We start from the raw sequence: 26,996 nt of genomic DNA on the forward strand, positions 1-26,996 counted from the left end.
ACGGGGCAGTGTGCCGGGCTGTGATTGGTCAGCTGGGGGAACAGAGTGCGTCACGTGTTAACCCTGACCTCCCCCCGAGGTGTTGGCCGTGCGAGGTGATGCTGTTTCTTGGGGTTGCGAGGTGTGGCGGCTGCCCAGGTTTGAGGAGGGCCGCCTGGCGGCTCGGGAGCGGCTGGAACACGGTGAGGTGGTGGCTTACCCTGAGAAACAGACGGGGGGGGGTTTGGGTCAGTGGGGGAAGATGGACGGGTAGAGTTTGTTTGACTCCCACCAGAGTCAGGTTTATTCTTACTGACTAATGTGATCCGAGTTAGTTGTGTTTTGGATAGCGAAAATACAAAGACATAAAATTACTACAGTTTACTTAATAAGTAGATTGGGTTCATGGGCCGAAATGTGATGGCGGAGGGATGGCTGTTCCTGAATCATTGAGTGTGGGTCTTCAGGCTCCTGTACGTCCTCCCTGATGACGAGAAGAGGGCATGTCCTGGATGGGGAGGGTTCTTAGTGGTGGATGCTGCTTTCTTGAGGCACTGTCTCTTGAAAATGCCCTCCATGTTGGATGCTGGTGATGAAGCTGGCTGAGTCTATGCAGATTCTTGGGTGCATTCCAGGCGGTGATGCAACCACGTCAGAATGTTCTCCACTGTACATCTGTAGAAATTTGTAAGATTTTGGTGATCTACCAGATTTCCTTAAATCACTACCAGGATGCCCTGGCGTGGGGTCTTGGCTGCAAATTTTACTTCTGCAGGCGCTGCTCAACCCCACTGAGTTCCTCCAGTAGATTGTTAGTCCTTATTCCAGCATATTACAGTGATTAGCCTAATCTCAAATAATAACGAGGCAGCCTACAGAGAATAAATCATCTCTCTGACGCAGTGGTATCAAGAAAACAACCCCCTCAATGTCACAAAAACAAAGGAGCTGGCTGTGGACTACAGGAGGAATGGAGACGGGCTAACCCCTATTGACATCAATGGATCTGGGGTTGAGAGGGTGAACAGCTTTAAGTTCCTCGGCATCCACATCACCGAGGATCTCACGTGGTCTGTACGTACCGGCAGTGTGGTGAAAAAAAAGCATAACGGCACCTTTCACCTCAGACGCTTGAAGACGTTTGATATGGGTCCTCAAATCCTAAGGACTTTCTACAGGGGCATAATTGAGAGCATCCTGACTGGCTGCATCACTGCCTGATATGGGAACTGTACTTCCTGCAATTGCAGGACTCTGCAGAGAGTGGTGCAGATAGCCCAGAGCATCTGTAGATGTGAATTTCCCACTATTCAAGACATTTACAAAGACAGGTGTGTAAAAAGGGCCCGAAGGATCATTGGGGACCCAAGTCACCCCCAACCACAAACAGCTCCAGTTACTACCATCCGGGAAACGGTACCGCAGCATAAAAGCCAGGACCAACAGGCTCTGGGACAGCTTCTTCCACCAGGCCATCAGACTGATTAATTCATGCTGACACTACTGTATTTCTGTATTATATTGACTGGCCTGGTGTACATAATATTTATTATAAATTACTATACAAAGGATTTTTACTGTTCGTGTATGTGAAGGATGTAAGTAATAAAGTCAATTCAATTCAATCTGCAACACACATTAAAGTTGCTGGTGAACGCAGCAGGCCAGGCAGCATCTCTAGCAAGAGGTACAGTTAATGTTTCGGGCTGAGACCCTTCCTCAGGACGAAGGGTGGCAGCCTGAAACGTCGACTGTACTTCTTGCTAGAGATGCAGCCTGGCCTGCTGCGTTCACCAGCAACTTTGATGTGTGTTGCTTGAATTTCCAGCGTCTGCAGAATTCCTCGTGTTCAATTCAATCTGCAGTGTCCTGTGCAATCCAACTTCCACGTACTCAAAATGTAGTTTGTTGTCATGCACAAGTATACTTTTTTGTAGCAGTGCCACAGGCATATAGGGTCAGATAAGCATGTTTGCAAGAAGAACTTAAAATATACAAATTTTTACACAAACATATTAGAACAGATCAACATTTTGAATTTGTGCAAAGTGGTCTTAGTTTTGCTGAACTCTAATAATGGCTTTGCTGGCCAGTTCAAGATCCAGGTAGTTGAAGGGCATCCATTCACATATTCTGAATCTTTTCCCTTGGAGCTTATCATTGTCCCAGTCACTGTCTATGCTCCATATGAACTAGTTATACTCGTCTTAATTTTCATTAAACCTTTAAGAAAGTAGTCACTTGTGTGCCTTCTTCAAGGTTGCATCAGTATGCGACGCTTACTCCACTCTCCTCGGCGCTGAGGCTGTGCCCTGCTCCAGGCTTCATGTCTGAGAGCTTTACGGTGGTTTACCTTGCTGTGTGATGAACTGAGGCTGTGGGCCTGCTCTGTCCGTTCTGGGCTCCGGATCTACGGACTGAATTTGGTGGAGAATGTGATTGAGAATGTGAGCAACACACACAAAATGTTGGAGGAACTCACCGGGCCAGGCAGCATCTAGGAGAAGAGTACAGTCAATGTTTTGGGCTGAAACCCTTCAGCAGGGAATACTGTTGCTTGCTTTTATTGTTTGTGTGATTTCTGTTTTTTTTTTTCTCTGCACATTGGGTATGGGTCTTTTTTTAAGGTAGATTCTTTGAGGTTTGTTTTGTGGCTGCCTATAGGCAGGTGAATCTCAAGGTTGTATAATTTATACATACTTTGAACTTTTGGTTCAATTTTTCTTGCAAAAAGATTACACGCTCTCTATGCCCTGCATGATTTTCTAAACCTTTATAAGCTTATCTTAAGTCTATAGCACTCCTAGCCTGCACAACTTCTCCCTATAACTTGGACGAACTGATCTAACAGTGGCTGTACTAGCTGTGTCACTAAGCTGCCCCAATATATAAAAATTAAGAAGGGAGTTCAGAATTATCTATTGTACTAAGCTGTGATCTGAAAGCTACAGTACATCTTTTTCCAAAAGGTATCAAAGTAATTATATTATCAAAATCCTTATGTCACATTATGCTGTCTTGAGATTCACATTCTTGCAAGCAAGCATTTACAGGGAAAAAAAGAAATGCAGTTAGATTTATGAAAATTTATACATAAAGACTGACAAACAACCAATGTGCAAAAAAAGATAAGTTGTACAAATTTTTTAAATGATAAATTAATAAATATGCAAACATAGGTTGTAGAGTCCTCGAAAATGAGTTAGTACTTTGTGGAATCAGTTGAGAGACAATTTGATACTTAAATAGCAGACTTCCTCGGAGTTATGTAAGAAGCGGTGTGGGAGGAATGAGTTATAATGGCCTGAATGCTCCTGTTTTTCCTTTATCTTCTGAGTTTGTCCAACTCCAGGTTTGGAGATGTGGGTATTCACACTCTTTGGTTCACTTTTTCTTCTCAGATCAGTCATCCGTGGAAACATTGTGTGGTGAGAAGGGGCAAGAGTTCTGTTGTTGCAAATGCCACGGTGCAGTCTGGCGCTTCCTCCGTACCCAATGCCACCACCAACAGAATCGTGGGGAAATGGATGATTGCATGCAGTGGCATGGTGGTTGGGGCTGTGGTCCTTGGTGGAGTAACCAGGTGAGTAAAAATGCTGTGTGTTTAAAAATAACTAGTGTCCCATTCCAGAATACTTACTGATTCACTTTTGGGGTGTTGGTCTCCATCGTGCCAGCCATTTATGGCCCATCCCCAAAACCATTTCTGCCTCCCTTTTTTTGCTACTTTCCCATTTTAACTAATATCAGGTATTCTTCTTTGCTAATTATGCTGTTATTCTCATGAGGTAACAGCAACAACGAAGAGAAAGGGAGACACAGGCTGTCACTCACTACTGTGACTTGGATTTCTGTCTGTGTCTGAATAAAATCATTCATATCCTGAAAGACCGATCGGCTCTGAAATGAAGAACTTTCCTTCTTTAGCATTTGTTGTGGAGCCCCTGGGGGGACGGTGAGAGAGAGAGCAAAACTTTTGAATCATTTGAAGAAATAAATTAAAGGTTTTCTGACATTTTTGGGGATTGGAAAAGACTGTGGTTTGCTTTGCCCTTTCATTTCCATGAAACCAGCACCACCAGGAAAATCTTGGGGTTGGAGATGACTTCTCAAGTCCTTTGGTTGTGAGGTGGCTGATGAGGCCATTGATTCTAATGCATTTTGGCGGATGGTGTGTAATAGGATGGCTGCAGAATGTGGGAGGTGGGGTACTCTTTTCATTGATCTGCAGACTATGGGAAACCCATGGTGGTTGTACACAACGTTGTAAGTGCTTTCCTCTTCTGACATAGGCTCACCGAGTCTGGCTTGTCGATGGTAGACTGGCATCTGATCAAGGAAATGAAGCCCCCAAGCACCCTACCAGAGTGGGAGGCTGAGTTTCAGAAGTATCAACAATTCCCGGAGTTTAAGATGTAAGTTCCTGTAAAGTGGGGGGGGGGGGGGGGGGAATTACATTAAAAATTACTTTTGTTTGCCATGTACATGGAAACATACAGTGAAATGTGAAATGCGTTGTTTGTATCAACAACAATCCAAGGATGTGCTGTGCTGGGGCAGCCCACAAGTGTTAGTCAACCCATTATTGAAGCTGATCTTAATCTTATTATTAATTTCATTCTGTCTGCAGATTACATATGCTGGCCTGTGACTACATCACTGGGTTGTTTGTTCCCTTTGCAGATTAAACCATGACATGACTCTGAATGAGTTCAAGTTCATCTGGTACATGGAGTATTCCCACCGGATGTGGGGTCGGGCAGTGGGCTTGGCCTACATTCTGCCCGCCGTCTATTTCTGGAGAAAGGGCTGGTTCTCGAGGAGCTTGAAGCTGCGGGTGGCAGGCCTCTGTGGCTTTGTGTGCTTTCAGGTGGGTGGTGATTAGAGGCTGGCAGTTCCAGACAAACTGTTACCGCGACAGAGATCCTGAGAATGGGTGGAAATAGTCGCTTGATGTGAGCACTGCCAGTAAGCATGCAGCAGGTCAGGCAGCGTCTGTGGAGAGAGGGTTTGAGGTCTGTTGTTGGAAGTTGACTCTTTCTTCCTGCTCTCTTCTACTGGGACATTTTGAGGTTTTCAACCTCGCCATGACTTTGACCAGTTTGATATACATTTTGATTAGATTAGCTTTATTACCTTGTCACGTGTGCATCGAAATGGTGGAGGAAATCAGCAGGCCAGGCAGCATCTGTGCAAAAGGGTATAGGCAACGTTTCGACGATGGGAAGTGGAATTAAAATGAGTGGCCGGTTCCTATTCTGGCGTGTCAGTCCATGGCCTCCTGTACTGTTGTGTTAAGTCCACACTCGGGTTGGAGGAGCAGCATCTTGTAGTCTGCCAAGGTATTTTCCAACCTGATGCCGTGAACATCAATTTCCGGAGCTTCCAGTAATGCAACCCCCACCACCACCATTCTTCACCCCATTTTCCCCCTCTCACCTCCTCCTCTTACCTGCCCATCACCTCCCTCTGGTGCTCCTCCCCCTTTTCTTTCTCCTGTGGCCTTCTGTCCTCTCCTATTAGATTTCCCCTTCTCCAGCCCTGTATCTCTTTCACCAATCAACTCCCCAGCTCTTTACCTCACCTCTCCCTCTCCACGCCCTTCCTGGTTTCACCTATCACCTTGTGTTTCTCCCTCTCCTCCCCCCCACCTTCTAACTCTAGACACTCATCTTTTTTTTCTCCAGTCTTGATGAAGGGACTCGACCCAAAACATCGGCTGTACTCTTTTCCATAGGTGCTGCCTAGCCTGCTGAGTTCCTCCAGCATTTTGTGCGTGTTGCTTGGATTTCCAGCATCTGCAGATTTTCTCTTGTCAGTGAAATACATTGTTCACATCCACGACCAACGCGGTCCAAGATGTGCTGGGGGTAGCCCGTAAGTGTCACAGTGCTTCTGGCGATAACGGAGTATGCACATAACTTACCAACCCTAACTCGTACAACTTTGGACCAAAGGAGGAATCCAAAGCACCCAGAGGGAAACCGTACGGTCATGGGGATTTCCTCCTGAGTGCTCCAGTTTGCTCCCATGTTCCAAAGGAAATTTTAGAATGGTTAATTCTAATTAGACCTGTAGGTATTAGGCGTCCCATGCTGAGGTAACTAATCTCAAATCTGGACAGAGGGGTGGGGATGGTTTGATTTACTTGTTTATTTTATTTAGAGACTATGTCTGGCCCCATGATCAGCGCTCCCCGGCAACCCACCTATTTAACTAACCTCAGGTCAGGACAATTTGCAATGACCAATTAACATACTGGCCATTACATGTTTGGACTGTGGGAGGAAAACAGAACAGGCAGAGGAAACCGATGCAGTTCAAGGGGAGAGCGTACAAACCTCTTCCCAGGCACCGCCAGAACTGAACTCCAAGCTCCGGACTGCCCTGAACTGTAATAGCATTGCACTAACCCCTATATTACTGTGACGCCCACCATGGTAGCTGGGCACATCTCTGTTGATTCAGGAATACAATGGCATTTGAATTCCTCCTGTGCTACAGGCTGGAACCACACAGCCTGACACCACTTGAGCAGAAACCCTGATGCCTAGCTTGTGAATCTGGAGTAACTTGTGCAGTAAAAATGACATTGAACAATCTTGAATCTTGTGGAGGAACTTTATCACCTAAGTTTTTTGTCACTTCTCAGGGTTTGCTGGGCTGGTTCATGGTGAAGAGCGGCTTGGAGGACAAAAAGGATTCACACGACATCCCACGGGTCAGTCAGTACCGTCTGGCCGCACATCTCGGATCTGCATTGGTGCTGTACTGTGCCAGTCTGTGGACTGGCCTGTCCCTCCTCCTGCCCCCATTAAAGGTAACACAGAGGGCCTTTCTTTATACGTTAAAGATTTGAAATAAAATATTCAGAACTTCAGTGGTTCCGTTTAATATCAGAGAATGTGTACAGTATACAACCTGAAATTCTTGTTCTTCGCAGACATCCACAAAAACAGAAGTGTGCCCCAAAGAATGAGTAACAGCAAAAACATTAGAACCCCAAAGCCCCCACTAGGCAAAGCAGCGACTCTTCCCCTCCTCCACTTACTTCAGCAAAAAAATACTCACCCACCAAGCAAGCAATAGGAAAGCCCCCAAGAAAGATCATGATCTACAGTACAAACAAAACTAATCGTTCACCCAACAATTCAACAGATCACAGTCTCTCCCCCTGCCCCTAATAAAGGGACAGAGAGGTGTCCCCCTTTCACAGTGAGAGGGCAGACAAACAGCTCACTGATTTGCAGTCTTGAAGTCTGTCAAGTCACTTTCTTTACCAAGTTCTCCAACTCAAGAATCGGCAACAAACTCTCCCCCACCAACACAAGAAAGAGCACACTATTCGCCAGTTTATGGGCCCCCGACAGCTAATACACTCTTCCTGATGTTCCATTTTCTCCCGCGACACTTCATTCAGCAGCACCGCATAGAATCAGTTCATCCTCAAGGCTGCAACCCGTCGGAACCCCTAAGGCATGCTCACCTTCTAGGGACATCGAGAAACGGCTGGTCGGTGAGCCCCAGGAGCGGGTCACACTGCCGCAATCTGAAAGTAGCTCTAGGTCAGGGTCTTTAACAGAACCCCATCTGCTTTGAAAAGGAAAAAGAGAAACATTAAAGGTAGAAATTAAGCTGTTTTCTGCGGATGAGCTTGAAGCAAGCGCCATTGTAGTTTCATCCTCATCCCAAAAAATGTGCTGCTAGGTTAATTAGCCATTGTAAATGATCTCTTAATTTAGACGAGACAAGAACCAAAATAAATGTGCACATGGGTGGGAGTAAATTACAAGAGGGGAGAGGAGTGGGACTGATGAGATTGCTTTGCTGTAAGATGGCTTAGACCCAATGAGCTGCAGGGCTTCCTGTAATAGCTAAGACATTCCTGTGTTAAACTCAGAACTGTTGTTCAGTAAGACCCCAGTGTCCTTCTACGTGCATCATTGATGAATAGGCTGGTATAGGAAGTTCAGAAGGTTGCCCTTCCTAAATTGCCGTTAATACAAGAAGACAAGCATAGTACCCTGGTAGGACTGCACCTGAGAGATTTCTCATTTTCCTTGCCCCTTGAATCCGGATTCAGATTTATTTATCGATTCAAGATTGTTTAATGATAATTCCATGGTACAAGTGTAAAGGAGAACAAAATAATTGTTGCTCCAGCTTTGATGAATTGCAAGAAAAAGACATGATAAGATATAGAATACAATAATAAAATATAACAAAATAAATATAAATACGTAAGATGGCCTCTACACATTGATTGTCTGTCCATAAAGTGGTGCTAGGCATAGGAGTGTCTGTATATAAGGTGACTCTGACAGGAAATGATAAAGTAGTGGTGGTTGGAGGTGTTAATCCTCACTGCTTGGGGGAAGTAACTGTTATTGAGTCTGGTGGTCCTGGCGTGAATGCTGTGTAGCCTCCTCCCTGATGAGTTGGGACAAACAGTCCATGAGCAGGATGGGTAGGAACCCTCGTGATGTTACTGGCATTTTTTTTTTTAGCATCTTTATGTTTTTAGTGGTGGGCAGGCAGTTTTGACTACCCATTGTAGAGTCTTCCTGTGTGCTGCAGTGCAGTTTCCATGCCACGCAATGATGTAGCTTGTTACGATGCTTTCTGCTGCATGTCTGTAGAATGATATGCATAGTCCAGCTCTCTTCAGCGTACATTGAAACATACAGAGAAATGTGTTGTTTGCACGAACAACCCACACACGCAAGGATCTGCTGGGGGCAGCCTGCAAGTGTCACCACATATTCTCAAGGTTATTTGTCATGTGTACATGGAAGCATACAGTGAAATGGTTGTTTGAATCTGGCACCAATGTAGCATGCCCAGAATGTTTGTCAGGGCAATACAAGCAACAACAACACAACAAAACATGACCACAGCAAAACAAGCCCCATTCCCAACACACAGAGACAGATGCACACCTCCAGCGCTGGACTCTCAGACATCGGGCCTCCAATATCCAGTCCAAGACCTAGAGAGAACTTAAGGTGAGAGGAGAATGGTTTAAGAGGGACTTAATGGCCAAGTTCTTCTCACAGATGGTGGTCAGTGTATGGAATGATGTGACAAAAAGAGTGGAGATATCGAGTAGTTTTGATACCCCACGTAATTACTTTCGTAATAGCTATTAGACCATAAGACGTAGGAACAGAATTTGTCCATTCAGCCTACCGAATGTGCTCCACCATTTGTTCATGGCTGATTTATTAACCCTCTCAACTCTATTCTCATGCCTTCTCCCTGTAATCTTTGGCACCCTGATTAATCAAGAACATATCAACTTCTGCTTTAAATATACCCAATTACCTGACCTCCACTGCCGGCTGTGGCAATGAATTTCAGAGATTCATTACCATCAGGCTAAAGAAATTCCTTTTCATCTCTGTTCTAAGTAGATGTCCCTCTATTCTGAGGCTATGCCCTCTGGTCCTAGACTTCCCCACAATAGGAAACATCCATTCCACATCCACTCTATCTTAGCCTTCCAATATTTGATATATGTCACTGAGATTTTCTCTCCTCCTCCCCCCCCCCCCACCCCAAACCATTCTCCTCAGCTTCAGCAGAGCCATAAAACACATCCTCGTGACCAGAGGAAGTGCTTGTAGCGGGTACAATAACAATGTACAAAAGACTCTTCGATAGGTACATGGGTACAGGAAATGTTTGGAACAATATCGGGCAAATGGAACCAGCTTAGATGGGAATATCAGCATGAGCTAGTTGGGCCAAAGGGCCTGTTTCCATGATGTATTATCTTATATGGCTAATCCTCTACTTTGGGACTGTAAACTCTACCCCAATCCACCCCATACAAAATCTGAATGTTTCAATAATGTCACTTCACATTCACTAGAGAGTTTATGTCAAGCATTCTTGGTGCTTCCTCCCGGTAACAGAGAAGCATTAGTCTAACCTTCTTCACACAAAGTACAAGCAAAAGTTTTAAATTTGTTTTTTTAATGACAAAGTTTTTGGAATCTTGCAAATTTATAAGTTAGTTCTACAGTTAAACAGGTATGCAATCACAGCACGTCAAGAGAGGGAAGACGTAGGGTTAGTTTGTTATCACATGCACCAGGGTTTAATGAAAATTCCTAGTTTGCGTGAAGCTCAGAGTGAAGAGTATACACTCAATGGCCACTTTATTAGGTACACCTGTACACAATGCAAATATCTAATCAGCCATTATGTGGCAGCAACTTAATGCATAAAAGCATGATCAAGAGGTTCAGTTGTTGTCCAGACCAAATATCGGTGGGGTGGGAGAGAGAAATGTACCTAAGTGACTTTGACCATGGAGTGATTGTTGGTGCCAGACAGGGATGATCTGAGCATCTCAGAACCTGCTGATCTTCTGGTATTTTCACACACAGTAAACATCTCTTAAGTTTACACAGAATGGTGCGATAAACAAACAACATCCGGTGAGCGGAAGTTCTGTAGGCAAAAAGGCTTTTTTAATGGGAGAGATTAGGGGAAAATCGCCATGCCAGTTCAAGCTGACAGGAAGGTGACAGTAACTCAACTAACCACACAACACGTCGTATCTTGAAGTGGAGCGTGTCTTGAAATCTACAGCAGCTGAAAACCACAAACATACACTCAGTGGCCACTGTGTGTACATGGTAATAATAAATGACAAGCAGAAAACAACAATGGTTTCAAGACTGTGTTGCCCAGAAAAAAATTGACTGAACAAAGCATAAAGTTTCCCAAACATGTCCCATTAGTGTGCTCTCAAATCCAGTCTCTTTCATTACTGTGGCACTTGCATCTCATCTTCTGGATGAAGATGCACAATTGGTACTGGGTAGGGGTTTGAAATGGGATGTTGGGCGTTAAAGAGGGTCTTTGTGATATGCAGTACTCCTGATCAGTTAATTATATTTTTAATGATCATCTCTTATTGTAGATGCCGAATACTCACCAGATGATGCTGTTCAGACGATTTGCTCAAGGGACTGGCGGACTTATTTTTGTAACTGCACTCTCAGGTAAAAGGCCACTTTATTCAAGTGGCTGTAGGAGTCACAAAGGTATTTGAGCTGGTGTTGCAAATCAAATCAGAAAAGCACCTAACTAGGCCATTCTGAGGCTGTGCCCTCTGGTCCTGAATTATCTTGTTATCGCAAACATGCTCCCCACATGCACTCTGTCTAGGACTTTCAATCTTCAGTAGGTTTCATTGAGAAGCCCCCTCATTCTTCTAAATTCCAGTGAGTACAGACCCAGAGCCATCAAATGCTCCTCATATGTTAACCCAACACACATCAAAGTTGCTGGTGAACGCAGGTCGAGTCCTGACGAAGGGTCTCGGCCTGAAACGTCGACTGCACCTCTTCCTACAGATGCTGCCTGGCCTGCTGCGTTCACCAGCAACTTTGATGTGTGTTGCTTGAATTTCCAGCATCTGCAGAATTCCTGTTGTTCATATGTTAACCCTTTCATTTCCAAGAATATTCTTGTAAACCGCCTCAGGACCCTCTCCAATCCCAGCACATCTTTAGGACATCCCTTTAGAACAGAGATGAGGATAAATTTCTTTAGCCAGGAGGTGGTGAATCTGTGGAATTCATTGCTACAGACAGCTGTGGAGTCCAAATCATTGGGTGTACTTAAAACGGAGGGTGATGCCTTCTTTGTAGGTAAGAGGGGGGTTCAAAGCTTATGGGGAAAAAGACAGGAGAATGGGGTTAAATAATCAGCCTTGATCAAATGGCAGAGCAGATTCGATAAGCCGAATGGCTTAATTCTGTTCCTATGTTCTATGGACTAAATCTCACCTGTGACTGACTCCATGCGTGGGAGTGACTTGATTTGGGATGACAACTGGAGGGTGTAGTATGGGGAAGGAGCAATGTCCTTACAGAACCACCACAGGCAATCGACAAGATTGGCAGGGAAGGCTGTGTCTGTGTCTGTTTAGTAAAGGTGAATGTGGGAGCCCACCCCTTGGTCAGGATATGCTGCACATCTGGGTATTTGGGTCCCAGTAACTATAACCACAGCCTTTGTACAACTTTAGAGAGGGGTGCGGAGGAGGTTCACTAGAATAATGCCTGGATTAGAGAGCGCATCACAAGAGGATAGGTTGAGTGAGCTGGGCTTTCTCTGTTGAGCAAAGGACGATGAGAGATGACTTGATCAAGGTGTACAAGATGATAAGAGGCAGAGATCGAAAGGATAGCCAGGGGCTTTCTTGCAGAGTGGAAATGGTTAATATAAGAGGGCATAATTTTAAGGTGATTAGAGGAAAGTATTGGGGGAGTATCAGTGTTAGTTTTTTTTACACAGCAGTGGGTGCCTGGAATGTGCTCCCAGAGGTACTTATAGAGGCAGATACATTAAGGACATTTAAGAGACTGTTAGACAGGCACTTGGATGAAAGAAACACGGAGGGTTATGTGGGAGTGAAGGGTTAGATTGGTGGTTGAGTAGGTTAAAGGGTCGGCATAAAAGTTTGGGCCGAAGGGCTGTACTATGCTATGCTGCTACTTATTCTATGTGGCACTGTGGGTGAGGTTTCCTGTGTAAGTTGTTCTTTGGTCCTATCGACACTGAGTCAAGTTCTACCTTGATGTCCAGGGTATTTACAGTCTTCCATTTTATAGATCTAGATCTAAGCTCTAGATTAGTTTTACTTGTACAATCAGTGCAATTGTCCTTTTATATCAATGACCAATGCCCTCAAAGGATGTGCTTTGGGGTCGCCATGTTTCTTTTGCCAACCTGGCATGACCACAAGTGACTAACCCTAACCTGTACAACATGGGAATGTGCAAGGAACCTGGAGCACCTGAAAGATACGCACGTGGTCATGGGGAGAATGTACAAACTCCTTGTAGGGAATTCAGGGAATTGAACCAGATCATCTAATCACCAGTGCTGTAGAATGATGCAGTAATAACAACTTATTTGTGGAGCACTTTTCCTACAAATTATGTAGTTCAAAATGCTTTACAGTGGGATAATGGGGAAACATGAAAATAAAGTATAAAAATAAACATGAAAATAAAAGACAAATAAGGAGTTAATTAAAAGTGGGGTTAAATAGATTATGAGCTGGAATTTAAGAGTCAGCTGAGTCTATATTCCTTAAAGTGTTAGGTTTTGAATTCCACAGTTAAGGAGCATGGTTTAAAAAAAAGCTGGCCTACCAGTTATCTCCAGCTAACAGCTGCCAATGAACTACAATGCTACTGTGTCGCCCTCATTAGAGACAGGAGTTTGTAATAGTCATACAGCAGGGTAGAAGGCCCTTTGTCCCACTGAGCCTGTGCAAGCACACATTTACACAAGTTTTATTCTAGATACGGCGAGTCACCTGAGCATTATTGGCAATTTACAGTGGCTGGTTATCCTGTCAGCCTGTCCAACTTTGGGGATGCGGTGTGGGTGGGGTTGGGGGGGAGGGGGGGCGGGGGAAGGGCTTGGAAACCGGAACATTTGGTGGAAGTAAATGGATAGGGAGAATATGCAAGATCCACTCAGACAGCACCAAATAACAAAATTGAACCTGGGTGACCGGAGCAGAAGCAGCAGCTCTATTGTTTGCTTGGCTCTGCTGCCCATACAGCCCGGAGTGGGCCTTTCCGGCCCTTTGAGTCGCGCCACCCAGAGATCCCCTGATTTAATCCTAGCCAAATCACGGGACGATTTACAATAACCTATTAAACTACCAACTTTGGAGAGTGGGAGGAAACCTATGTGGTCCTGGGGAGAATGTACAAGCTCCTTACAGACAGTGGCTGCAGTTGAACATGGGTTGCTGGTACTGAAGAGCGTTGTGCTGAGCACCAGGCGACCATGCTGTTGAACCCTCTCCATTACTCAACAAGCCCAGTTCTATCATCTTCTACTTCAAACGCCATATTCTTCATTTCCTTTAATATCCAGGTATCAAGCAAGCTGTTTTGAATGCAACCAGTAAATAAACTTTATAGCCCTCTGGGGTAAACAATTTCCAACATTCATCATTCATAACATGAGATTTTACATTTCTGTTCTAAAAGGCTGACCCCTTATTTTGAGACTGTGATCCCTTGTTTAAAGGATGTATGATGCTTACATTCTATTACAGTTTTCTACTCTGGAGTTTTCCCTTTAGTCTTGTTTTAATCAATTAGCCCAGTATCATAAATCTCATCCTACAGCAGCCTTGAACTATGAATTTGTCAAATAATCTAAGATCGCTAGCCTGACTATGGGAGTTGTTCCAAAACCAAAAAAAAAAAAATTGTTAACAATACTCAGTGTGTCAGACGGAATCTGTAGAAGAGAAGTTATTGATATTCTTGAGTTACAGTTGACTGAAATTATTGACCAGAGACATTAACACAGATACCCTCCATTTGCTAAAAGAAAACTCCTGATCTCTCTGTCTGCCTTGTTATGGGCCTTGAACTTTTTGCTTTAATGGCTCACAAAACAAAAAGCTTTTCACTGTATCTCAGTACATATGACAATAATAAACCAATACCAATCTAACCTGCTGAATGTCTGTTGCATTTTCCAATTTTATTTCATAGTCATAAAACGCTAAAACACTACAACACAGAAACAAGTTTTTCAGCCCATCTAGTCCATGCCAAGCTATTATTCTGCTTAGTCTCATCAACCTACACCAAGATCAGAGCCCTCCGTACCCCTTCCATCTGTGTACCTATCCAAATTTCTCTTAAATGTTGAAATCAAACATTTATCCACCACTTCCAGTTGCAGCTCATTTCACACTCTCGCCATTCTCTGGGTGAAGAAATTCCCCCTTGTGTCCCCCTTAAACATTTCCACCTCTCTCCCTTAACCCAACCTCAATTTAAAAAAAAACCTGTTTGCATTTATCCTAAATATACTCATAATTTTGAATACCTCTATCTAATCTCCCTTCATTTTTCTACACTCAAGGGAATAAAATCCTAACCTATTTACCCTTTCCCAGTAACTCAGGTCCTCAAGTTCTGGCAACATTCTTGTAAGTTTTCTCTGCACTCTTTCAATCTTTTGGTAGGTGAGCAAAACTGCACACTATACTCCAAACTGGGCCTCACCACCATCTTGTACAACTTCACCATAGCATCCCAACTCCTGTACTCAAAACTTTGATTTAGATTAGATTAGATTATGGGGACATGCGGTCCTCTTTTATTGTCATTTGGAGATGCATGCATTAAGAAATGATACAATGTTCCTCCAGAATGATATCACAGAAACACAAGACAAACCAAGACTAAAAAAAAACTGACAAAAACCACATAATTATAACATATAGTTACAACAGTGCAAAGCAATACCGTAATTTGATAAAGAACAGACCATGGGCACGGTAAAAAAAAAAAAAAAAAGTCTCAAAGTCTCTCGAAAGTCCCATCATCTCATGCAGACGGTAGAAGAAAGAGAAACTCTCTTCCTGCTATGAGCTTCCAGCGCAGCAAACTTGCCGATGCAGCACCCTGGAAGTACCCGACCATAGCCGACTCTTGAGTCCGTCCGAAAACTTCGAGCCTCCAGCACCAAGCACCATCTTTACCGAGCACTTTGACCCCGGCAGTAGGCAAAGCCGAGGATTTGGGGCCTTCCCCTCCGGAGATTCTCGATTGCACAGTAGCAGCGGCAGCGAAGCGGGCATTTCAGAAGTTTCTCCAGATGTTCCTCCGTGCTTCTCACGTCTGTCTCCATCAAATCAGGATTGTGCGCAGTACCTATTTAACAAATACGATATCAATTCGGAGCGGCTGCGCGCGCTTTGTCGCACCGCCATCTTCTCCTCCCCTCCAGGGAAGACCAATGTTAAAATCACTCTTTCCAACCCTATCTACCTGTAATGCCGCTTTCAAGGAATTCTTGCTCTTGTTCCATCTTGTGTGGATGATGATCAGGATGCCATACTTTTCTATGCAAAGGGAGGGTTTGATATTTCTCTCGGAACAGCTTTCATTGTTTCATGGCTATCTGGAGAAGACAAATCTGAAAGTTGCATATGGATATGTATTTTGATAATAAGTGAACCTTTGAACTGTGGATCTGCATTCCCAAATCCCTTTGTTCTACCACACACCTCAGTGCCCTACCACTCGTTGTGTAAGACCTACCCTGATTGATCCTCCCAAAGTGCAACACCTCACACTTGTCCGCAATAAGTTCCATCTGGTGTTTTTCAGCCTATTTTTGTAGCTGGTCCAGATTCCACTGAAACCTTTGATAGACTTCCTCGCTGTCACTACACCCTCAATTTGCTGGCCAGTTCACCACATTATCATACTGATTGTTTTTATAGATGACAAACAACAATGGACCCAGTACTGATCCCTTTCAGATTTCCCCTATCAATTTAACCAAGGAGTTGAAATCCTGAGTTATTTTGGAATTCTTGTGGTAATGTGATTAACATTTTTCTCTTAAATCTCTCTTGCAGGTGCCTTTGTTGCTGGCCTGGATGCAGGGCTTGTTTACAACTCTTTCCCCAAAATGGGAGAACGTTGGATACCTGATGACCTTTTGGCCTTTTCCCCAGCTCTCCAAAACTTCTTTGAGAACCCAACCACTGTTCAGTTCGACCACAGAGTTCTGGTAACTGTTTATACCATGAGCTGTTAAACTTGACTTCTTTACTTCCACATTTTTGGAGCTCTTGCACAAGAAACTGGGCTCTAACTGGATAGCAAATAGTGATTCTTTCTGTAATTGTCTGACCACAGGACCATATGACATAGGAGCAGAATTAGGCCATTCAGCCCATCAAGTCTGCTCCACCATTCCATCTTTGCTGATTTATTAATCTTCTCAACCCCATTCTCCTGCCTTCTCCTCGTAACCTTTGACACCCTGACCAGTCAAGAACCTATCAATCTCTGCTTTAAATATACCCAATGACTTGACTTCCACAGCTGTCTTAGCTATGAAATCCACAGATTCACCAGCCTCCTGCTCAAGAAATTCCTCCTCATCTGTTCTAAATGGATGTGCATCTATTCTGAGGATATGCCCTCTGGTGCTAGACTCCCCCACTATTGGACATCCCCACATCTCAGAGCCCGCAGAAGGCAGGCTTATCTTGTATGTAAACCACCTTCACCAGTCCCACTGCTGAAAGTTCCATAGACTCAGGTTTATTATTACTGACATGTTGTGAGATTTGTTGTTTAGTGACAGCAGTACAGTGCAATACATAAAATTAATATAAAGTACAATAACATATCAAATGTAAGTAGAGCAAAATAGTGTGTTTATGTTCATGGGTTCATAAACTGCATTCAGAAATCTGATGGCAGAGGCAGCACTGTTGCAGGAAAGCAGCATCCATTATCAGGGACCCCCCACCAACCAGGTCATGCTCTCTTCTCATTGCTGCCATCAGGAGGCTCAGGACTCACTGCCAGGTTCAGGAACAGTTATTACCCTTCAACTATGGGGCTCTTGAACGAGTGGAGATAACTTCATTCAACTTCACTCGCCTCATCACTGAACTGTTTCCACAACCTAGTAATCACTTCCAAGGACTCTTCATCTCATGCTGTTAATATTTATTGCTTGTTTGTTGTCGTTTGCATATTTATTGTCCACCCTATTGGGTGCACTGTCATTGATTCTATCATGGTTCTTGGATTTACTGAGTATGCCTGCAAGAAAATGAATTTCCGGGTTGTAAATGGTGACATAGATGTACTTTAATAACAAATTTACTTTGAACCTTTGAACTTCGAAGAAGCTGTTCCTAAAATGTTGAGTGTGTCTTCAAGCTCCTGTACTTCCTCCCTGATGGTAGTAATGAAAAGGCAGTATGCTGTGGATGGTGAGAGTTCTTAATGATAAATGCCGCCTTCTCTTTTAAAGATAAATATTCTCGATGGGGAGAGACTAGTGCCCATGATGGAGCTAGCTGAACTTACAACCCTCTGCAGGTTTTTCCCAATCCTGTGCAGTTTCAAACCAGCTGGTGATTCAACCAGTCAGAATGACTGGTCTCCATGAATTAATTCTGAAAAATCAAAGAACTACGGATGTTGGAAATCTAAAAGAAAGAAAAACAAAATATGTTGGAAGCACTCCCTTCTGATGAAAGACTTTTGACCTAGAACATAGCAATGTACTGCACAGGAACAGGCCCTTTGGCTAAAGGTGTTTTCATGTGTCTAACTAAAACACTGTTAAATATTGCTATCATATCTTCCACCACTACCCCTGGTAGACAGTTCACGGTAGCTCTCACTTTCTGTGTTTTCATATATATAAAAAAATAAAATACAGGTCCACAATCCCTTATCCAAAATCCTTGGGGCCAGTTACATTTCGCAATTCAGAGTTTTTCCAGATTTCAGAAAATTGATAATTAACCTGTCTCAGTGCGGTGGACTTTAGGAGCCAGGGGAGGTCCGGAGCTACGCACATCCTCCCATATACTTTAAATCATCTCTAGATTACTTATACCTAATACAATGTAAATGCTATGTAAATACTGTATTGTTTGGGGAATAATGACAAGAAAAAAAGTCTGTACCTGCTCAAACAACAAGTGCTGAAGAGAGAACTTCCGGGTTTTCCCGATCCGCCTCTTTTACAAATACTATTATAGTTTATTTATAAAGTAATATACTGATAAATGAAATAATGGGATAATAATAGACCATAAATACACTGGTACATTTTACTTCCAACAAAAACATTCAATAAAACATAAAAATATACAGCTTCAAACAAATCAAATCAAACACATGGTAAATGACTTATTGGAATAAGTGTAGAACATAAATACTCTAGGACATATATAGGTTCAAACTAAGCTAAATACGTACAGGTACCTCTAGTTAAGTTGCATTACACCTGGCAAACAAAGCTAAATACTCTACAGGTACCCGATGGCCAGGAACAGGATTCTCAAGTTATGAAGCAGCACTATGACAGACGGCGTTTTTAAAGACTTCTTCAAGTGTCATCTGTCTCATTAACATAGGTTTATGTCTAAGCAATCTCTCTTTAACTGAGTAAACTGCCATAATCTCTTGCTCACTGATAAATGCACATTACTCAAGGCCAGCAATTAGCTGATCACACATTTTCACCATATCATTATCAACCATTGTTAATGTTTTTCTAGGAACATAGAGCCAGTCATCAGCATTGTAAATTTGTTCAGGGCTAAGGTTTTCATCAGATATTATCTTGGCAAATTCATAAATGTAATTTTCAGCTGCTTCATGATCAGCAGAAGCTTTTTCACCACAAAGTTTCAGATATTTTACACCATGACGCTTCTTAAATTTCTGCAGCTAACCCTCTGAATATTTTCTGCATTCTTGATAATGATAGATGCTTCCTTCTCTTTTTCTCATTGTTACCCATAGGGGTATCTGCAGCTGCTTTTGATATTTTCACAGTGAAATTAAACACAAAGTCAACAGTGAACACAAAATATCAGCGAACAGCAAATGCACATGTAACCAGTACAAGCGCTGAGCCACAACTGACGTCTGGCAGCCTCTGCTAGTGCCGCCATGTCACACCTGAGTGACATCAGCTGTTGGCGCGCCAAACAAACCTTGTTACGACACGCTGCACACTCCAAAAAAACTTTGGTTTTCGGATTTCAGAATTTCGGATAAGGGATTGTGGACCTGTACAACATGCACATCTCCTTTAAACTTTCTGCTCACCTAAAATGCATGTCCTGTAGTATTTGACATGTCTACCCTGGGGAAGACATTCTGACTGTCTACCTTCTCTATGCCTGTCATTGTTGTAAACGTTGAAACATAAACTCTGTTTCCCTTTGCCTGGATGCTGCTTGACTTGCTGTGCTTTTCAGCGTTTTCTGTTTGAAACAACATGTTGTTGAAGCCCAGTCAATACTGTAAGTGCGATATAAAGCAGCAAGCATCCGTGCTGGATTGGGGAGCTGGCCCTTCCCATTGGTGCTGCTCTCTGGTGTTTGCCTGGTGAAAGACGAGTTGGATTGCGTTTGTCTGCGGCAGTGCTAGCACGTGATGATGGCACTGCTGCAGGTTTGTTCTTCCAGACAACGTTCCACACACCATCAGTCACAGGACATGACGCTCAGGGACTTGGGCTATAATTGTGTGTGACTATGCTTACTGCTATTGTAATTATATTGTGTTGTGATTGGCTGTTGGCACTGTTTTTTTGCACTTTGGCCGAGAGGAACGCTGTTTGGTTTGGCTGTATTCATGGGTGTTCATGTATGGTTGAATGACAGTTAAAATTGAACTTGATGTCAGCAGGCTCCCACAGATCGTCTGTTTTTGTAAGAGTGAAGGATATGTTTTGGCCTGGTCTCTGATTCGGAGTGTCTCCACCTGCGTGATTGTTCAGATTGGTTGAATCTGTCACTGGGCTGTGGGGGGAAACTCCTCTCCCTCAGGTTTCGATACTTTACTCGCTGCTGTTATTTTCCAGGGTATTGCCTCGGTGACTGCAGTGACTGTCCTCTACGCGCTTTCCCTCAGGATGCCATTAACCAAGAGAACTAGAGTGGCCCTTTCATCGCTGACTGCCATGGTTTACCTACAGGTACTAAGCGTGGTTCACTCTTCCAACATGTCGTTCCTGCAGTGTGTATTGCTGGCAAGACTGACCTTGGCATCGTCCAAATCAGCCCAAGTAGTCCAGTAGAACTAGAACATGCAACAGTACAGAAGTAACAGGCCCTTCATCTCACAAAGACTATGCCAAGCGTGATTCTAAATTAGAGTAGTGTCTTTTGCCTGCTCGTGATACCTGCCTTGCAAGTTGAATAGGGTGTATAGGAAGGCGTATGGTATGTTGGCTTTCATTAGTTGGGGGATTGAATTCCAAGAGCTGTGAGGTAATGTTGCAGCTCCATAGAACTCTGGTTCAACCACACTAAGGGTTATTATGTTCGGTTCTGATCGCTCATTGCAGGAAGAGGGTGAAAGCTGTAGTGAGAGTGCAGAGGAGATTCGTCAGGATGCTGTCTTGATTAGAGAGCATGTCTTATGAGGATTGGTTGAGTGAGCTAGGGCTTTTCTCTTTGAAGTGAAAGAGGATGAGAGGACACTTGATAGAAGTGTGTAGGATACCAAGAGGCATGAATAGAGTGGACAGCCAATACCCTTTTCCTAATCAGAGAACACAGGTTTTCATAGGGTACTCTGGTTTCCTCCCACAGTCCAAAGACCTGATAGGTTAATTGATCATTGCAAATTGTCTCTTGATTAGGTGCGGCTCAAAAGGTTGGAAGGGGCTATTCCATGCTGTATTTCTAAATTTAAGAAAGTTAAATTAAAATGGAAGATGCTGCAGGAAGGGAGTGTTATATTGGTTGGCACAACATGAGTCAAAGGGCCTGACTTGTGCTGCACTGTTCTATGATCTATTTCCCACATTTCCCGCCTGTCTAAAAGCCTCTTGAATGTCGTATTTGCTTCCACCACCATTCCTGGAGGCACGTTACAGGCACCTACCACCTTCTACGTTAAGAAAGATCTTGTCCCACACAATCCCTGTCACCTTAATTCTGTGCCCTCGTGTATTTGACATTTCCAGACGGGGGAAAGAGACACTCTGGCTGTCTACTCTATCTATGCCTCTTCTTCTTAAAATCAGAGCATAGAACAACATGGCACAGGAACAGGCCCTTCAGCCCACGATGCTTTGCCAAGCCAAACTAAGCTAGTAATTAAACACCTAACTAAATTTGTCCCTTCTGTTGATACGGAGCTTCGTATCCCTATTCTCTGCACACTTATGTACCTAAGAACTTCGTAAACACCTCTATTATATCTCCCTCCACCATCGGCTCTGGCAGCACATTCCGGTACCCATCACTGTGTGTGTGTGTGTGTGTGTGAGAGACAATAGAAAATAAATAATTCCAACACATCTCGTTTGAACTTAACCACTCTCACCTTAAGTGCTCTCACCATAACTCCTTTCAAGGGGCAGGTTTCCTTCTCTATGGACATCAGAGGGTCTTTATTTCAGAATCTGACTAAACTGAGACCGGTTGGGTGATGGAAGTCAGAAGAAAAGGTGGCAGAGGACGGACAAAGAAATCAAGAGACTGAGCTAGTTTGTAAATTTCCAGTACCATATCAGTTAATGCAAATGTACAGTGATTAGAGAGTTTAAAGATTGGATAAACAGGCCACTCAGCCCATCTCGAGCATGCCAACCACGTTGCTTACCTGAGCCAGTCCCATTTACCTGTGTCCCTCCAAACCCTCCCTATCTGTGTAACCATATCTTCCAGGATGGAAGTGGCTAATTTAGAGAGTATGGCTGTAAGGAGATAGAGGGCAGTTTAAGGGAGATTTGTGAAGCAGGTTTCTACGTGGAGGGTGATAGGTGCCTGGACCACACTAACTGGGGTGGGAAGTGTTGGAAGTAGACATGACAGCAACATCTAAGAGAGGTTGGGACAGAAACAGTCACAGAGCACTACAGCACAAAAACACCCTTCAGCCCATCTAGTCTGCCGAATTATTATTCTGCTTAGACCCATCGGCCCGCACCCGGACCGTAGCCCTCCATACCCCTCCCTTCCGTGTACTTGTCTTGCATGTTGAAACCAGTCTCGCAACCACTACTTCCACTGGCAGCTTGCTTCACCTTTCACCGTTAATCCATGACCTCAGGTTGTAGTCTAGTCATGAACATGCAGGGAATGGACCTTACCTGGTAATGACCTTGCACCTTATTGTCCACCTGCACTGCTCTTTTCTCTGTAACTGTAAACACTCTATTTTGCAATCTGTTACTGTTATCCCGTCTGTTGCCTCAAAGCCCTGTTGTTTTGAAATGATCTGTATGGATGGCATGAAAACAAAAAACTTTCACTGTATCTCAGTACATGTGACAATAATCAACCAATTAATATGTTGCCTGTAAGATGAGACAGCAGTTGCATTGTGGGCCAAAGGCCTGTGCTATGCTGTAATGTTGTATGTTCTAAGATGGATTCTTCATCTCGCAATCTATCAGTGCAGTGTCTGCCTGCACTGTACTTTATCTGTAATTGTGACATTTTATTCTGTATTCTGTTATTGTTTTCCCTTGTGTACTGAAATGATCTGTATGGACAAGTCTTTCACTGTACCTCCCTATACGTGACTATCCTAAACCAAACCAGTTTAACGATAGAGTTGAGTTGTGCTGCATTGTGTAAACACTCTGTTTGGTCCTGTTTCAGGCTGCTTTGGGAATCAGCACCCTGCTGCTCTACGTCCCCACTCCCCTGGCAGCCACCCACCAGTCGGGCTCGCTGGCTCTGCTCAGCCTGGCATTATGGCTGATCCACGAACTGCGCAGGGTCCCCAAGTGATGCCGGGAGATGCCCTCTCCGCGCGCGGCAGGTCCGCTCAGCTCCGCAGTTTGCTCCAACGTGGATGGCGATCACTGACTGATCGTTGGGAAGAGGAGCTGGCATCACGGTATGATATTGCTATGCACATTGTACTCATGAAGACTGCTTATCGTCCAGTGGCTTCTCCTGATGTCAGCTTTATTTCTCCCGGATTCTTTCAAGGGTGGCTGGTGGAGGCAGAGAAAATATTTAAATGCAAAGGTTAGCTTTGTTTGTCACATGTACAGTGAAACATTGTATCATTTCGTAATGCATGTATGCATTTCTAAATGACAATAAAAGAGGACTGATATGCATTGTTGGGGTCAATGACCAACACAGCATGCCCAGAACTTGTTAACCCTAATCTGTATGTCTTTGGAATGGGGGAGGAAAGCCATGCGGTCACGGGGAGAATTCCTTACAGACAGTGCAGATTTGAACCCTGATATTGGCACCATATTAGCATGATGCTAACTGCTACCTTACAGTTGAGGCTACAAGTACGGAGATGTAAGGTAAAAGACCGTAGGAGCACAATCAGCCCATTGAGTCTGCTCAGGCAAATGTAACTGATTTTTGTTTTCAACCTCATTCGCCCACCTTTTCCTTGTAACCCTCACCCCTTATCAATCAACCTACCGACCCCTGCTTTAAATATATCCAATAATGGCCTCCACAGCTGTCTGAATTCCACAGATTCATCACCTTCTAGCTGAAGATATCCCTTCTCTGTTTTAAAGGAGCAATCCTTTATTCTGAGACTGTGCCCTCAGGGCCCAAACTCTCCTACTAACAGAAACATCCTCTCCACGTACACTCTCTAGGACCCTCAGCATCTGGTAGGTTCCAGTGAGATCCCTCCGCTCATCGTTCTGAACTCCCTCGAATACAGACCCAGAGACACCAAACCTAATAGCAGGAAACACAACAATTGTAACAACCAATCTGCTAGAGGAACTCGGGTCATGCAGCATCTGTGGGAGCAAAGGAACTTTCACCTGCATCTGGAGGACCCAAATCATTAACAGTTCCACACCACCCCCCCCACACCCTGCCACTGCTGCTTGACCTGCTAAGACCCTCCAGTAGCCTGCTGGTTACTCCAGGTTCCAGCATCTACAGTCTTCCGTGCCTCTGCTGTTACTTTTGCTTTGATGTTTGACACTGGGCTGACCCAGGCTTGCATATCTAGGCACCAGTATGAGTGAGGGATGACCATGGATATGGCATCCTACCTGTCTAGATATGCAAGCCTGGGCAGTACAGTAGGGAGAGCAAGCTGTTGTACATGTAGTACACAAAACACTGGAGGAACTCAGCAGCCAGGCAGCATCTATGGAAAAGAGTACAGTTAAAAGTTTTGGAATGACACCCTTCAGGACTGGAGAAAGAAAGCTGCGTAGTGGGAGGAGGGAATGGAGAAACACAAGGTGTTATGTGAAACTGGGAGGGCAAAGGGTGAAGTAAAGAGCTGGGAAGTTGATTGGTGAAAGATGCAGAGCTGGAGAAACGGGTATCTGGTGGGAGAGGACAGGAGGCCATAGAAGAAAGTAAAGGGGGTTCATGACATCAGGTTGGATGCTACCCAGGTGGAATATCAGGTGGTGGTTCTCCAACCTGTGTGTGGCCTCATCGCAACAGATGCCCATGAAGCAATCTCCCTCTCCATGCACCTGATGAGTCCAAAGGAATGGCAGTATTGTGCAATCACAATGCTTTTATGCTTTGGTCCACCTCTTAAAGTTCTTCACATTACTGTCTGCTAGTACTTCGCTCTCGGCCAGGACGTGAAGGTGAAGGGGTTAGTCTAATGCTATTGCAGCACCAGCGACCCAAGTTCAATTCCCGCCACTATCGGTAAAGAATTCCTCCAGATGCTCTGGTTTCCTCCCACGTTCCAAAGATGTACAGGTTAGGTTAATTGGTCACATGGGTGTTGTGGGGTGGTGTGGGTTTTTTTCAGCTAGAAGGACCTGTTCCTGTGCAGTATTTTGCTAATGGAAACTATACCCAGATGATGCAGATGTAACACACATTTCAAGAGGAAAAGTTTCTACATTTTTTTTCTGAAATGTAATAATTCAAGGATAAATCAACTGGAATGTGAGCAGAAATCAATAAGACTGAATATTCTTGTATATTGTGAGTAATTAAAAATCAATATTTTACAATATCTTGCAAATCATATTTTCAGAATATTGTCTCTTTTACGTTTCTGGACTGAAAGAATTTCAACAAAGGCTCAACAGGTCAGGCAGTGTCTGCAAAGAAACGCAAGTTGATGCTAATGACTAGTTCTTGCTGAGTTTGTTCTGCGTGTGCTTGTCACGAATCACCCTTGTTTCCCTTAACCTTCCCATAACTTACACCAGGGGTCCTCAACCTTTTTTGCACCACGGACTGGTTTAATATTGACAATATTCTTACGGACTGGCTGACCCCGGGGTGGGGGGTGGGGGGGGGTGCTGTTCAAGTAGGGTTAAACTCACTTCAACATGTCTCTTACAATTAGGGCTGCCAACTTTCTCACTCCAAAATAAGGGACAAAAAGACTACCATGACCATGAAACCTTGCACGGGCACCTGTGTGCGCATGCATGCCAGGCGTATGCACGTACGTGCGGATTTTTTTTTCCACAAATTGGTTTTGGCTCAATCTTCCCGACTACACTGTACATACATTATTTCTACTTTATATAGGCTGTGTATTTATCATATTCCTGTTTTTACTATATGTTAGTGTTATTTTAGGTTTTATGTATTATTTGGTAGGTTATTTTTTGGGTCTGAGAACGTTCAAAAATTTTTCCCATATAAATTAATGGTAATTGCTTCTTCGCTTTACGCCATTTCGGCACGAAAGGTTTCATAGGAACGCTTAATGGGGGAAATACGGGACAAGGGCGGTCCCGTATGGGAGAAACCAATTTAGCCCAGTATACGGGATGTCCCAGCAAATACGGGACAGTTGGCAACCCTATGTTCAAGTTCAACAGTGCGTGACAAGGAATGAGGAAAAGGTGCAGCTGACTCATATCGTTTCCTCGCGGACCGATAGCACATGCTTTGCTAGTTTGTCAGTGGTTGGGGACCGCTGACTTACACCACACCTCTGTGCGTTTTCTTCTTTTGTATCCTCTCAAAAAACTTGTACTTTTCCAAGATGTTATGACTTTTTTTTAAACAGATTCCAGTAATTTTCCACAGTAGTGGTCAGCTTAACACTATTACAACACCAATACTCAGCAATTAGGGTTCAATGCCCACTGATATCTGTCGGAAGTTCATGCATTCTCCCCGTGGCTGCATGGGTCTCCTCCAGGTGCTCCAGTTTCCTCCAACGTTTCAAAAATGTATGGGTTAGGGTTAGTAAATTGGGAGCATGCTATGTTGGTGCCAGGAGCAAGGCAACACTTGCATGCTGCCCCCAACACACATTTGGATTACCTATAACCAACTAACCTACAATAATTGCTGGCACTGTAATACATTATGCTAACTGCTACACTTCTGTGTTGTTCTTTTTAAACTGTTAGGTTCACTCACTGGAAATCAGCCTGGTTGTGCTTCCCACATTCCTGTTTAAACTTACTAGGGATTTATGACTCTGTGCTCCCTTTAAGCTTGGAGTTTGTTGTGAAATGTATTATCCTGCAGTTTAATAAGATTCAAAGATTCA

At 43.9% G+C, this 26,996-nt stretch overlaps 1 protein-coding gene across 1 annotated transcript; it reads left to right on the top strand.

Annotated features, from left to right (window-relative positions):
* The first annotated feature begins 49 nt into the window (after positions 1-49).
* cox15 (cytochrome c oxidase assembly homolog 15 (yeast)) lies at positions 50-25,488 on the top strand. The gene is made up of 9 exons (XM_072238977.1): positions 50-182; positions 3,381-3,562; positions 4,272-4,394; positions 4,663-4,849; positions 6,632-6,799; positions 10,913-10,994; positions 16,412-16,566; positions 20,407-20,520; positions 23,162-25,488. The coding sequence occupies exons 1-9, from the start codon at positions 99-101 to the stop codon at positions 23,291-23,293; spliced, it is 1,227 nt and encodes a 408-aa protein (XP_072095078.1). The 5' UTR covers positions 50-98; the 3' UTR covers positions 23,294-25,488.
* The last annotated feature ends 1,508 nt before the right edge of the window (positions 25,489-26,996 follow it).

This window comes from Mobula birostris, chromosome 21, assembly GCF_030028105.1.
Source record: "Mobula birostris isolate sMobBir1 chromosome 21, sMobBir1.hap1, whole genome shotgun sequence".
In the NCBI taxonomy this organism is placed as follows: domain Eukaryota; kingdom Metazoa; phylum Chordata; class Chondrichthyes; order Myliobatiformes; family Myliobatidae; genus Mobula; species Mobula birostris.